This window comes from Furipterus horrens, unplaced genomic scaffold (genome assembly GCF_987537825.1).
Source record: "Furipterus horrens unplaced genomic scaffold, mFurHor1.1.pri manual_scaffold_10, whole genome shotgun sequence".
In the NCBI taxonomy this organism is placed as follows: Eukaryota; Metazoa; Chordata; class Mammalia; order Chiroptera; family Furipteridae; genus Furipterus; species Furipterus horrens.
In genome coordinates, this window is record NW_028327180.1 from 19,578,105 (window position 1) to 19,590,380 (window position 12,276).

Here is a 12,276-nt window from a genome sequence, read left to right on the forward strand (position 1 = left end):
GGACCTACAGGGCATTATGCTATGTGGAATAAGTCAGACAAAGACAGATATCATATGATTTCACTTATGTGTGGACTCTAGAGAACAAAATAAAATGAACAGACAAAACAGAACAGACTTACTGATACAGAGAACAAACTGATGATTGCCAGAGGGGAAGGGTAGGTGGGGATGAGGGCTGGGTGAAAAAGGTAGAGGGATTGAGAACTACAGATGGGTGATTAAAAAATAGTCACGGGGATGTAAAAAAGTACAGCACAGGAAATATAGTCAGTAATATTGTAGTAACTTTGTATGGTGCCAGGTGGGGACTGGAATTATTGAGGGGAACACTTTGTATATGATTGTCTAACCACTGTGCTGTACACCTGATACTAATACAAAATAATGCTAAATGTAAACTATAATTGAAAAGTAAAAAAAATTATAGCCAGTTGAATTTTGGAGGTTTTGTCATAGCTTTTAAGGTCATTTTACGATGGAAGGCAGAAGTAACAGTTAATTGGCTTTTACTGGGTGAACCTACTTTAAAATAGAAGTAGACTTCTATGTTGAAACAAAGTGTTCAAGTAGCATGAGATGCCAAACTACCGTGTTCCTGTGTATATTTAGAACATATTTATCTGTTTATTGCCATAGTTGGAATTTTCATGTTGCCCAAGGGGAGCGTTTATGATTTCCATTAGAATGTAAACTTAGTGACAGAACAGATTTTTCTGTTTTATTCACTGTGCTATTTCCAGTAAATAGAATAATACCCAGCATTTAGCAGATACTCAAATATTTGTTGAATGAGTAAATGTAGTATCTGAGTAAATGATAGATTGCCTGCTATTCATGTTAGATTGTGCCTTTTGCTTTCCTTTAAGTTGTTTTCCCCCTTTTTTCTTTTTTAGGCAGAAACCACTAATACCAGCTTCTTACAGGTGCAACTGGAATGCAGTTTACATAATAAAGTATGCCAGCGGTTAAAGGTAAAATGAAAAATTTAGTGTTTTCTTTCTTCCTTTCTTCCTGCCTCTTTACTTAGAAATCAAAAATAAAGCAGCACATTCTGTTCTCAGAAGTATACTTGCACTTAGCTGAAGTGCTTTTTATATCTAAAATTTGGCCTCACCAAGTTCAGATAATTTTTTTTGAGTTTTTCTTTTCTTTCCGTGTGTTTTTTTCACCCCTCCTATCTCAGAGTTGTTATCTGGAATCAGATGATGTTTTACGGCTGCAAATGGGCATCATTGTAACAATGGAAAACTCCTCGAAAGAATTTGAACAAAACACACAAGATTTGTTGGATCATCTTTCTATTATATATGTAGCTACAGATAAATCTGAGACCTCAGGTAAGGAGGGAGAGTTGCAAGTTTTCATGGTAATATATTATGATTAACCTGCACCATCATTCGGTAGCATTCACTTATGGGTTGTATCATTGCAGTCCAACGTGAGAGCCTCTGCTTTCATTGTTAAGAGTTTGTAATAGCAACTGGTTCTCAATCTGCAGCTGCTAGTAAACTTTTGGAGTAAATTAAGAGGCAAATGCAAACTATTCTGAGTTTCCTCGGGAATAGATTTTCCTGGCATTCTGGAGATAGTCAAGCAATGAAATGGGCACAACAGTCTTAGTATAAATTTTCACAAAGTGTTTGAAGTCTTATATCTCTTGTTCCAGTTTTACTGATTTTCAAAAGCTCAGTTGACCAAATCTTGCTGTTTTGTATTTTTTTTTTTTCCGTAGTTGTTGGGATACTGGTTGTTCCTGGATGCCTGACAAGTTAGAGTCGTATAAATTTCAGTGTTTGGTCTGTGAATTTTATTTTTGAAAATGTGTGTCCTACTTACCAGAAATAACCTTGTTCATCAATTTTAAGTCTCTAAGAACTTTTGTTGGAGACACATATTATGTGATCCATGATATTTATAATGTAGGATTTGCTGTTATCCATTAGTTGCCAAGACTGTTCTTGTATGTGTATATGCACACACACACACACATGTGCGAACATATTCAGAGAAAGAAATGGCACAAAAACACAGTTTTGTATTGGCGGTCTTAATTGTTGACCAAATATCATTCAGTTGCCAGTGCTCAGAATTGATTGTGGTATTAATAATTTAGCAGGAGAGCTTTCCTGTCCTCGGGATTTTGGTGGTTTTCGGAGTGGCCAGGTGGACATCAATGTAGAGAAGACTCCTGTCCCCGAGGGGGCACTTCTGTTGGTGAGGGTTAGAAGGGAGGCTATGTTCTAAGATCCCAGGGTTTTATTTTTCCCAAGTGTGGTTGTCCAAATAAGGAAACCAGGGGCTCTCTAGTCAACAGGACAGAATCGCCTGATCTGAAGCTGTCCAGGTGGTTGGTTGCATTCAGAGGAGCAACGGTCTGACCCTAAACTCAGAACTTCCCTGCTGGTAGTTCTTGACCACTTAGCGAGCCAGTGCTGCAGGCCAGTCTTTTGGTCAGAATCCCTTTTCTTGTGACTTAACAGAATCCCCTGCAGAAAAGAGGCCCCAGTTTCAATTGCGCTGTTGACAAACGGGTTACGTTTTTTAGAGAAAATGTGTAACATGTGAGAATGAGGTGGCTTTTGTTTTAATCTCATCCCTCTGATTTCTTTTGCACAGATGATTCGGCCGTCAATATGTATATATTACATTCAGGAAACAGCCTTATATGGATACAGGTAATGGTAAATGCTTATGATCGAGTGAATGTTAAACTTACAAGTGTCAAGTATGTGTTGTATTGCAGAACATGAGGATTTTTCAGGGGCGGATCCAGAAGTTCTTGTCTCTATTTTCTTTTGCTTTAATTTAAACCCATTTTCCCCTGCTTGCACTCATATTGGGATGACGGTTGTCAGCACCCTCTTCTTACTGTGGTAGCCACATGTGCTGAGCGGTTGCTGTATGATTGCCGGTCTGAGCCCCTTAGTCATGTTCACAGAGTTGAGTCAAGTGAGATAACTAGTTGCCCAGCCGAGGTCGGTGATGCAGACTTTTTGTTGTTACAGGATGTGCATCATTTCTCTCAGAGAGACGCGGTGTCTCTGCAGTTTGAACCGGTACTCCTCCCTTCTTCTACAACAAACTTCACGAAAATCGCCTCTTTCACTTGCACAGGTACAGATTTTTAAAATATCACAGACGGTCTTTTTATTACTGTCACTGACGGCAGTGCCTTCTGTGAAGTGACTTCCAACCCCAGGTGCAGCGGGGTTCTGAGGGCTTGCTCTCCAAACCACAGGCTCCACCATTCATTCTCAGGGCGGGCAGGGTGGGGGCAATGGTCGTTGCCGCCGCTTGTATTTTGAGTTTAAAGCGTAACTCAATGAATGAGTTGAGAGACCAGGATGTACATGTGTTTGGAGATACTCCTTTCACAGGTAGAGAGGTGGTTGCTGCACCTGTTTCAATTCTTTGTGTAGAACGTGGTGCAGAAGGCCTACTGAGTGTAAACTCAGTCCTACCTTTTGGTTCTGACTTGCAGTAAAGACTCCTGGAAAGAAATGCAAAGAGATTTTAAACATGAAAACATGTCACGTATGTTGAAAGAAAATTTAATTGAAAACAACAGGGGAGATATAATTTATTACTTAGATGGATAAAAATAAAAAAAATTATTAATGACCTATGATGAGAATGGTTAGGAGAAAAAAACCATTTGTGTCTTTGACAAGAATATAAATTGATAACAGATTTTTTTGGGGGTGGGGGAGAATTGGCAAGCCGTGAAAATTTAAAATGCCCATTTGGGTTCTTCAATTCTTAGTTCTACTTCTAGCAACTTATCTATAGATATATGCGTATTCAAAGCTCTGCCTACAGAAATGTGCGTTGTTTGTGACAACAGAAAGAGCCCGAACATCCATTGAGAGGAGACTGATTAAATGGTAGTTCATCTATGGGGTAGACTCCGCAGCTATTAGAAAGCGTATGTGCACATGTAACACAGGCAGCGTGTGTGCAGTTGTGTCTTTTTAAGGGCATCTGTGTACTTGCTTATGAAATAGAAAACTGGAAAAATGCTCAAGAATCTTATCAGCAGCTGTTCCTCTTAAGATAATGGGGAAAGCAACAGTAAAAGATAGATTTTATTTTCACACATTGTGTTCACATTAGAGTTTTTCTTATCATACATATATATAGCTTTGAAAAAGAGAGTTGAGTCCTGGCTGGTGTGGGTCAGTGGACTGAGCGCCGGCCTGTGAACCAGAGGGTTGCCGGTTTGATTCCTGGTCAGGGCCCATGCCCGGGTTGCAGGCCCGGTCCCCGATGTGTGAGAAGCAACCACACATCGATGTTTCTCTCCCTCTCTTTCTTTCTCCCTTCCCTTCTCTCTAGAAATACATAACCAAATAATCTTTTTAAAAAGGAGTTGGATATTGGTATTAGAGATAAGACTTCAATACCAGTGGTTTAATATTATGACCTAGCTCAAGGACAGCTTGTTGTTTTGACCAAGCGGTGGTGTTTTGCAGTGCATTCCCACCTTGACTGCAGAGCTCCTTCTTGTCATTGAGCTTATATTTTTATTTCACTCATGTCTCCGCGTGCTCCTCCTTCCCCCACCCGGCTGAGCTTCATTCATCATTTCTGTCATCTCCTACAGACCTAAGGACTTACTGTGACTACAGAGCTTTGTAAAGTAAAAGCCACAAAGCATTGACTCTTTTTTCCCCCCAAGAAGTGAGAGGTTGGTTTATAAACAGGGGGTGGGGTGGCAGACACCCTGTTTTAGATCATTGGCAGCAAGCCAGTAAAGAAGGGATTTTACCATTTATATCCGAGGCATGATTTTAATGGAGACAGAACAAATGAAATAATTAAAAAGTTATAAATAACACTTTTATCTTGTTTTTGTTTAGGCATAGTGAAAGAAAAGATACTGATACTTCACATTTTTTTCTTTACACCTCAAAACAGCTACATCGTGTGACAGTGAAATGAAAGAAGTGAAGAAAACGAAAAGCCCTCCAACACTGAAAGCGTGCCTGTCCGTCCCGGTGGTTCAGGGGTAGGTTATTCCCCTTCCCCTGAAATCGTATCGGGGGGGTGGTGGTGGTGGTGGTGGTGGTGGTGGTGTGTGTGTAAATAATTTAACAATATAACTGGGCTTGCCTTCCATGCATTAACACTGCTGGCAGCCAGAGAAAGGGTTATTTGCAGAATGGGAAAGGGGAAGCTGAATGATTCAGTTCACGAAATAGGTTCCGGGCCAGGCAGCCAGGTGTGGGAGAAAGGCTACTCCCCGAGCGCTCCTCAGTTACTTCCGTCTGGGTCCCAGTTTCGCCCTGGCGGCCTCTCTGAGCTGTCCTGGTTCTGGCCTTCAGTGCCCCACTGTGGGAAGGAAGGTTGGAGGCGGTGAGCCGTAAGGTTATTCCCAGCGCTAGCGTCATTCTCTGGCTCATGCGAGTGCCGACGGTGTCTCACGCTCAGGGCTGACACCGGCACATGCTGTGTTCACAGGTATTTCAGAGTGGACTTGTCTGCAGCCCAGTTCCACCTCGAGACCCATGAGAACACATCGGGAGTTTGGATGATGTGGTACCTCAACCATTTGGACCGTAGTGTTGTATTAAACAATGTATTTGTTTCCAAGGAGGCCAAGCACCTTTTGAAGGTACCATGATATTTTTATCCAAGTTTTAGCCTATTTTAAGCTTTGTTTATGGTCAGATACTATGAAATTAATATTTACAAAAGTTAATATTTACTTACCAATTTTAAAGCAAGTAGTTTTAATGTTTTCAGAATTACTTTAGGATCTCTCTGTTTTTTTTTAACGTATTGTTCAAGGAACTCAAAAGGAACCAGGATATAGCCTTTAGAGATATTTACTCTTACCATTATTTAAAAATTTTATAGTATATAATTTATACTAAAAGGATTGTATTTAGTAAAAATAAGCCTGGTTCATGATCACAGAGTAAGTTTTTGCAAAATACCACCTATGAAAATTACAAGATTACTTTTTTGAAATTTGCAAGCAGTTGCATATTAAATATTATTTGAAGCCTGTCATTTAGATACAGATATTTCAATTTCTTGATCTGGAAATAATTGAATAAAATTATATTTCTCAAAATATAGAAGAACTTTATTATCATACTTTATAATGACTTTAATCATAATTGGTATTAGGAAAGTAATTTATCTTGCTTCTTCTTTTTTTTTTTAGATTCTGAATTTCACTGGCCCTTTATTTCTACCTCCAGGCTGTTGGAATATATTTTCTTTGAAACTTGCTGTTAAAGACATTTCTGTAGATTTATTCACCAGTGTATTTTTGACTACAAACATAGGTGCCATTTTTGCAATACCGCTACAGATTTACTCTGCACCAACCAAGGTATTGTTTACAAAACTATATATGTATTATAAGTTTTGTTGCAATTACTGTTTTTTTTTTTTTTTTATTAACTTACAGTGGTTGGGTTTTATTGACTTAAGCTCATGTTCTCTAAGGCTCCCTTTAAGGATCTTACCAGGCCAGTTGTAGATGGTGAGTTGTTTACATGTGGAAATCTTTATTTGGAAAGAGTTACTATTTTTCATAAAGTAATTTGAGGTTCTTGAATGAAATAAGGCAAGACAAGTAGATCAGTTTCATTTTCATTTATTTCCAAAACGTGTAGAGCAAGGAATGTGTGTTTGCTATAGAAAACACAGCTCTTTGTACATACTTATACTGACTTCAGGTAAATGAGATGGTTAGATGCTTTATGTAGATTTCTGGTAAGTGACTCTCAGTTGCTCATAATCCTTGAAATTCTTTAGTGGACCAAGTCTAAAGTCTGAAAGTGTTCACAATTGAGAAAATGCTTTCTAAAATCTGGGTAAATGATATTTAATTTATATCTTATCTTAAACATGTCTCATTTTTTTCTTAATATTTCTTTCTTTTCATTTAGTTGCTATTATTGCTTCTTTTTGATCCAAGCTATTCTGTATAATGCTAGGTTCTGATTTTTCACTATGAGACATTCATGCAACCATCTTTATGATTTTTCTCACTTACTAGCATTGGTGTTTCATAGATAGAAATGCTTCATGTTTAGCTGTGACCCCAAAGATAGGACTTATGAAAACAACAATAATGTTTTAGGTTAATTTTTTGCGCATATTTTGAGCAGGAAAGGTTTCATAGAAATTTTCTTTTTTTAATAAAGAGGTGTTTACGAGGAGAGTGACTGGGAGGTGTCAGGTATGTGTGGAAGTAGCAAGTGGGTGCTTTCCTCACCTGTAGGAAATGGGAGATTCATTTGAACGTCCTGAGTAGTTTAGGAGTTACCATAGGTTGGTATACTATTTCTCAGAGGATTCGAGTATAGATTTTTAATGAAAACCTACTAAGACTATCCCGACACTAATTTCATCTTTAATTCAGAAGGCAGCTTGGTGTCTTGGGGGTCCAAAGGCTGTCATTGTGGATATGGATTATTGAACCGAATCCACCCTAGTGGTCCTTCCTGTGCGAGCCGATTCAGAGCTCTCATTCAAGGATAAAGGAAGCCAAGAAATCGCTTTCTAGTTGTTTAGCTTCTGTTTAAATGGAAGTTCACTGAGGTGGAGGCCAACGTCTGCTTTGCATTTTAGTGCATTAGGATTTTTATGTTTAGTGCTGTGTTTTAAGTTATTCATATATTACTTTTCAATCTAGGAAGGGAGTCTGGGTTTTGAAGTGATAGCACATTGTGGCATGCATTATTTCATGGGAAAATCAAAAGCAGGTAAGTATTTTGCCCTGAGGCTTTCTGTAGAACTCTAGTTGGGGGTTGGGTGGGAGATAGTGAGGAAAATTAGCATTTGTAGGTGGGATAATTAGTCCTTTGAACATAATTGCATCATATTCTGTTCTTAAAGAGCATGATCCTTAACAAAATGACTTGAAATTGTTAAGAATCCTCCAAAAACATGCTCCAGCCTTTGTGTAAATAGCGTCCCCCTTACGGAGCTTGTACTTTGGAAGGGTTTTTTTTGAGACACATTATTTGATCATCCTAGCAACCTTGCCACCAGGAAAAACTGGACGCTTCTGATTCTTTCTAAAAAGGGTTGACAAAGAGTTGTTAAAAATAATTTGGACTTGCGTTTAAAGACGTTAGTTACAGGAGCATAAACCTCTTACAGGGGTGCTAGTTGTGTGGAGACTGAGGCCAGAGTGTTGATGTAGAAGCTGTTTCTACTTTTGTTCCTACTTTTTGATTTATTAAAATATTAAATCTAAGGAGAGTAGTACAGGACAGAGGCTTCTTTGGGGAGATTCCCACTTTTTCACCCTGATACGCTCTTTCACGCAGACAAGGCAGAACAGATAAGCAGAGAGGGTCAGCTGAACAGGAGGCCGGTTTATAAATATACACACACACCTCCTCTAGGCTGAGCCCCTGGTCTCTGCCCTCTTTTGGGGGTTTGTCCATCAGCATTCGCCACAGTAGCCCAAAGGACTAGCATTGACACGGACGCGGTTTAGCCTTTTAGCTTGAAAGCTGTAAAAAATGTTCTGAGTGTGATTGTTATTAACTTCTTTCAGGCGGTACCATGAGCCATGTGTCTTTTCCGTTACGACCTTTACATAACTCGATTTAGTTTTGTTTCACACATGTTTGTTTGATTTGATCTATCATTTGCCATTGAGATAGAGGGACTTCTAGTAAAGCAGAGTGGAGAGGGCGTATATTCCTCTGTGCTCCTCACGGGTTGAAAGTTGAACAGTCAGCCTCGGCAGTATTTTACAAATGGAACTGTGCTTTCTGTAAATTTAAATTTTACATCTAATCTACCTTTTAGAAAATCCTCATTGGGAAGGCAGCCTTTCTCTGGATCGGTCTACCTGGGATGTGGATTTCGAAAGTGCAAATAAATTGTATGAAAGATGGAAGAAGCTTAAAAATGGTGATGGCTGCAAGTAGGTCCCTACCTTTCTTCGTTTCTTGTATTCAGCGTCAAGGAGACACAATGACATAAAACTTTGTTGAAATTGCAGTACTGAATTTTTAGTAATTGATACTTCTCTCTAGCTTTTTCTTTAGACAAATGTCAAACCTCAGGAAAGCTGAAAGGATAGTGCAATGAATACTCAAATATTGCATTTGGATTCACCAGTTCTTATACCTATATTTGCTTTATTTCTCTCTCTACATCTATATCTGTGTGTGTGCACACTTCACTCTCAATATTGTCAACCCTCAACACTTTACTGTGAAATACCTTATCTCCTAAGGTCAATATTCTGGTACATATAACTACCATACTATTTTATACCCAGCAAACTTACTATCTGCTATTCAGTCTATACTCAGGTTTCCCTAGTTCACCCCAAAATATTCATTGCAGCTGTCTTTTTCTTTTTCCTTTTTTAAAATTTAGGATCTATTCAGGGATTATGCATTGCATTTGGTTGCCATGTTTCCTTAGTTTTCTTTAGAATAATGTCTCCACCTTTCTTCATCTTGCACAATGTTTACATTTTAAAGAGTCCTAGCCAGTTGTCTTATATTGGCAGTTGGGTTTTTTTTGTTGTTGCTTCCTTGAATTTACATTCATGTTAGACATTTTAGGGAAGAGTACTAAAGTACTTGGTTGGTCTTGTGTCCTTATCATTGCATCACCTCAGGAGGGACATGAATGTCATCTTGTCCCATATTGACATTGCTGAGTCATTTGACTCTCCATTGTATGTGTGACAGCTCTTTCTCCATTATAGATACATTTTTGCTTTTGCAGTGAATAAATAGAGCTATAATAATTTGAGATCACATAAATTCCCTGTTCTTTTAAGAACATTTCACCCATAATTTTAGAATCCACTAATAATCCTTGTCCTGATCAGTTGTTAGATTGATGGCTACAAAATGGTAATGTTTCTAATTATTTTCTTTACTTTTACATTTTTTTTGAGCATCACTATGGATTCTTTGGTCATTACCACCATTACTATCATTATTATTTTTGATGCTAATTTGACCCAGATTTGGCTGATGGGAGCCCCTGCAGGCTAACTTATGGGTGGGTCCCTTTGACACGTTGCCATCATTTCCTGAGCACTTCCTTGCTTTCTAAAAACACAGGATGTTCCGAAATTATCTTGTACTTTCTCCTCCCCAGATCCAGAATAAGCCATCTTTTCCAAGACTCTTTGGTCCTTTGAGTGGGAATGATATACTTAGTGATTTCCTCTTTGTGTGTGTCAAAATTAGTTTTCATAATAATCTCTTTCTTTATGAATTACACAGGAGGAATGTTTTGGGAATGACTCGGTTTGCCCACTTGAAGAAATATAAGGAGTCAGAATCGTTTGCTTCCTTTCTGCCTCGTTTGGTCACAGAGCCGGGCCTTGTGTTAAACTTCAGCGCGACTGCCCTTAGGAACAGCGTGGTGAGGATCCTGCGTCCTTTAACTTCTTTGTCAGTGACACCCCACCTCTTGGGTTTTACGTTACCGGAGTCTTTCCACCTTGAGAATATTGTTGCAGAACCAAAATTAATTTAAATTCACTTTAAATGATACACATACACCATTCAGTGCTTAGTAGGGAGGTATGGGAAGAACAATACAAGAAATAAAACTCTAAACAGACCAAAAGTGCATAGAAGAAGTATACTTTATGAAGTTTGTGTCCAACTCAAAATTTTTCAGTTAAGAAACTATTCAGCTGCAAACAGCAGGACGTTTTGACCAACACTGACTTAAATAGGAGGTAGCTTGTTTCCCAGTGAGACGCTTGCGGGAGAGAAGTCCAAAGCTGGTGAAGTGGCTCCGTGATGCCATCGGAAACCCAGGCGCTTCCTCTGTCCACGCTCCATCCTTAGTCTGTTGACTTCTGTCCTTGACAAGGGTGGTGACAAGAAGGGCAAAGGGAAAGCGATGATATCAGAGGACTTCCGTTTATGTTTCCTAAGCCTCGTTGTCAAAAACGTATCTCACATATGATCTGAGTACTGATTTACTTCATTAGACATTCATTGATTGCTTAGGAATGACATTCTAAGACTACTTAAAAATTTTTTTTGCATGTTGAAATAATTTTAATGTAGAGAAAAGTTTCAAGAAGAATACCAATGACGCCCAGTTGCCTTTCACAAAGACTCAATCAATTTTTAATGTTTGACACACTTGCTTTAGCATTTCTTCTGTCTGTCCACACGCATACTCACATATTTTTGAGCCAGTGAGTGAGTGTGTCAGACATTATGATGCCTTACCTCGGGTCACTTCAGTGTAAGTGTCCTAAGAACAAGAGCGTCTTATATACCAGAGTATACTTATCAAAATGAGAACATGTAACATTAATTGTAACATTGTCTAATCTGCAGTCTCTATGCACATTTTTCCAATTAGCCCACTGATAGACCCACTCTTGGTGCAGGATCCGGTTCAGGATGTCGAGTCTTTTTTGTCCTTAATCTTCCTTTGTCTTTCACGACGTAGACATTTTCAAAGCATGCAGGCCATTTATTTTCCAGAATGTCCCTCAATTTGATCTGTGTGATGGCTCCTCCTGTTTCTATTCAGGTGACACGGTGTTTTGCAGGAACACTGCAGGGGTGACGCTGTGTCCTTCCTGGGGCATTGATTTTCCTTTCCCGTTCCCAGGTACAGTACTTCGTGGTGAAGAACCCTTCCTCTCTGCCAGTCTCCGTGCAGCTGCTTCCCCTCTCCCTGTATCCGAAACCTGAAGCTGCTATGCATCTGCTCAACAAATGGTAAAGCACCAGTCAGTGGAGACTTTCTGATGGGCGTTCTGGGAAACATCATTCAGACTCCAACTATTTAAAGGACCCTCTGTGTGGATGCACATGGTATTAACCTGTGTGCATCTTGGGCACCCAGCTCCTTGGCACATATAACTTGTTGGAAATTACCAGTTCTGTTTGTTATGTGGCATTTTCAGGGTCACTGTGTCACATCCAGTTGCCAGAATATTCTTTTCTTGCTCAGGGATCCTTTTACAGTCATGCTTTTTCACAAATACTCTTAGATTTTGGAACCCTGATCACAGTGATCTCTAAGCACACATAAGAAATGAGTTCCACGTTTTAGTCTATTTTAATCTAGTGCTGTTAGGCAAGCTAAGACGATCATACTATTAGTTCATGTCATAGCTTATTTTCGCACCATCACAGTTTTGCTTAGAATGTTTCCTCCTTTTGGCTCAGAATCTACCCTTATCCTTGGCTTGTTCGCCTTCAGCGCTATTGACATTTTGGACCAGATGATTCTCTGTTAGGGGGAGGGGCTGCTCTGCGCTTCCTCAGCTGTTTAGCAGCCTCTCTGACT

At 39.2% G+C, this 12,276-nt stretch overlaps 1 protein-coding gene across 1 annotated transcript in view; it reads left to right on the plus strand.

Moving 5' to 3' along the window:
* The window catches only part of TMEM131L (transmembrane 131 like), a 138,629-nt gene that overhangs the window by 90,714 nt on the left and 35,639 nt on the right, over nucleotides 1-12,276 (plus strand). The window contains exons 8-18 of the mRNA XM_090288506.1: nucleotides 897-974; nucleotides 1,187-1,340; nucleotides 2,620-2,678; nucleotides 3,009-3,117; nucleotides 4,921-5,011; nucleotides 5,464-5,617; nucleotides 6,176-6,346; nucleotides 7,658-7,727; nucleotides 8,788-8,905; nucleotides 10,233-10,374; nucleotides 11,593-11,702. Coding sequence (XP_090144632.1) covers nucleotides 897-974; nucleotides 1,187-1,340; nucleotides 2,620-2,678; nucleotides 3,009-3,117; nucleotides 4,921-5,011; nucleotides 5,464-5,617; nucleotides 6,176-6,346; nucleotides 7,658-7,727; nucleotides 8,788-8,905; nucleotides 10,233-10,374; nucleotides 11,593-11,702 — 1,256 coding nt within the window. The remainder of the gene's footprint in view (nucleotides 1-896; nucleotides 975-1,186; nucleotides 1,341-2,619; nucleotides 2,679-3,008; nucleotides 3,118-4,920; nucleotides 5,012-5,463; nucleotides 5,618-6,175; nucleotides 6,347-7,657; nucleotides 7,728-8,787; nucleotides 8,906-10,232; nucleotides 10,375-11,592; nucleotides 11,703-12,276) is intronic.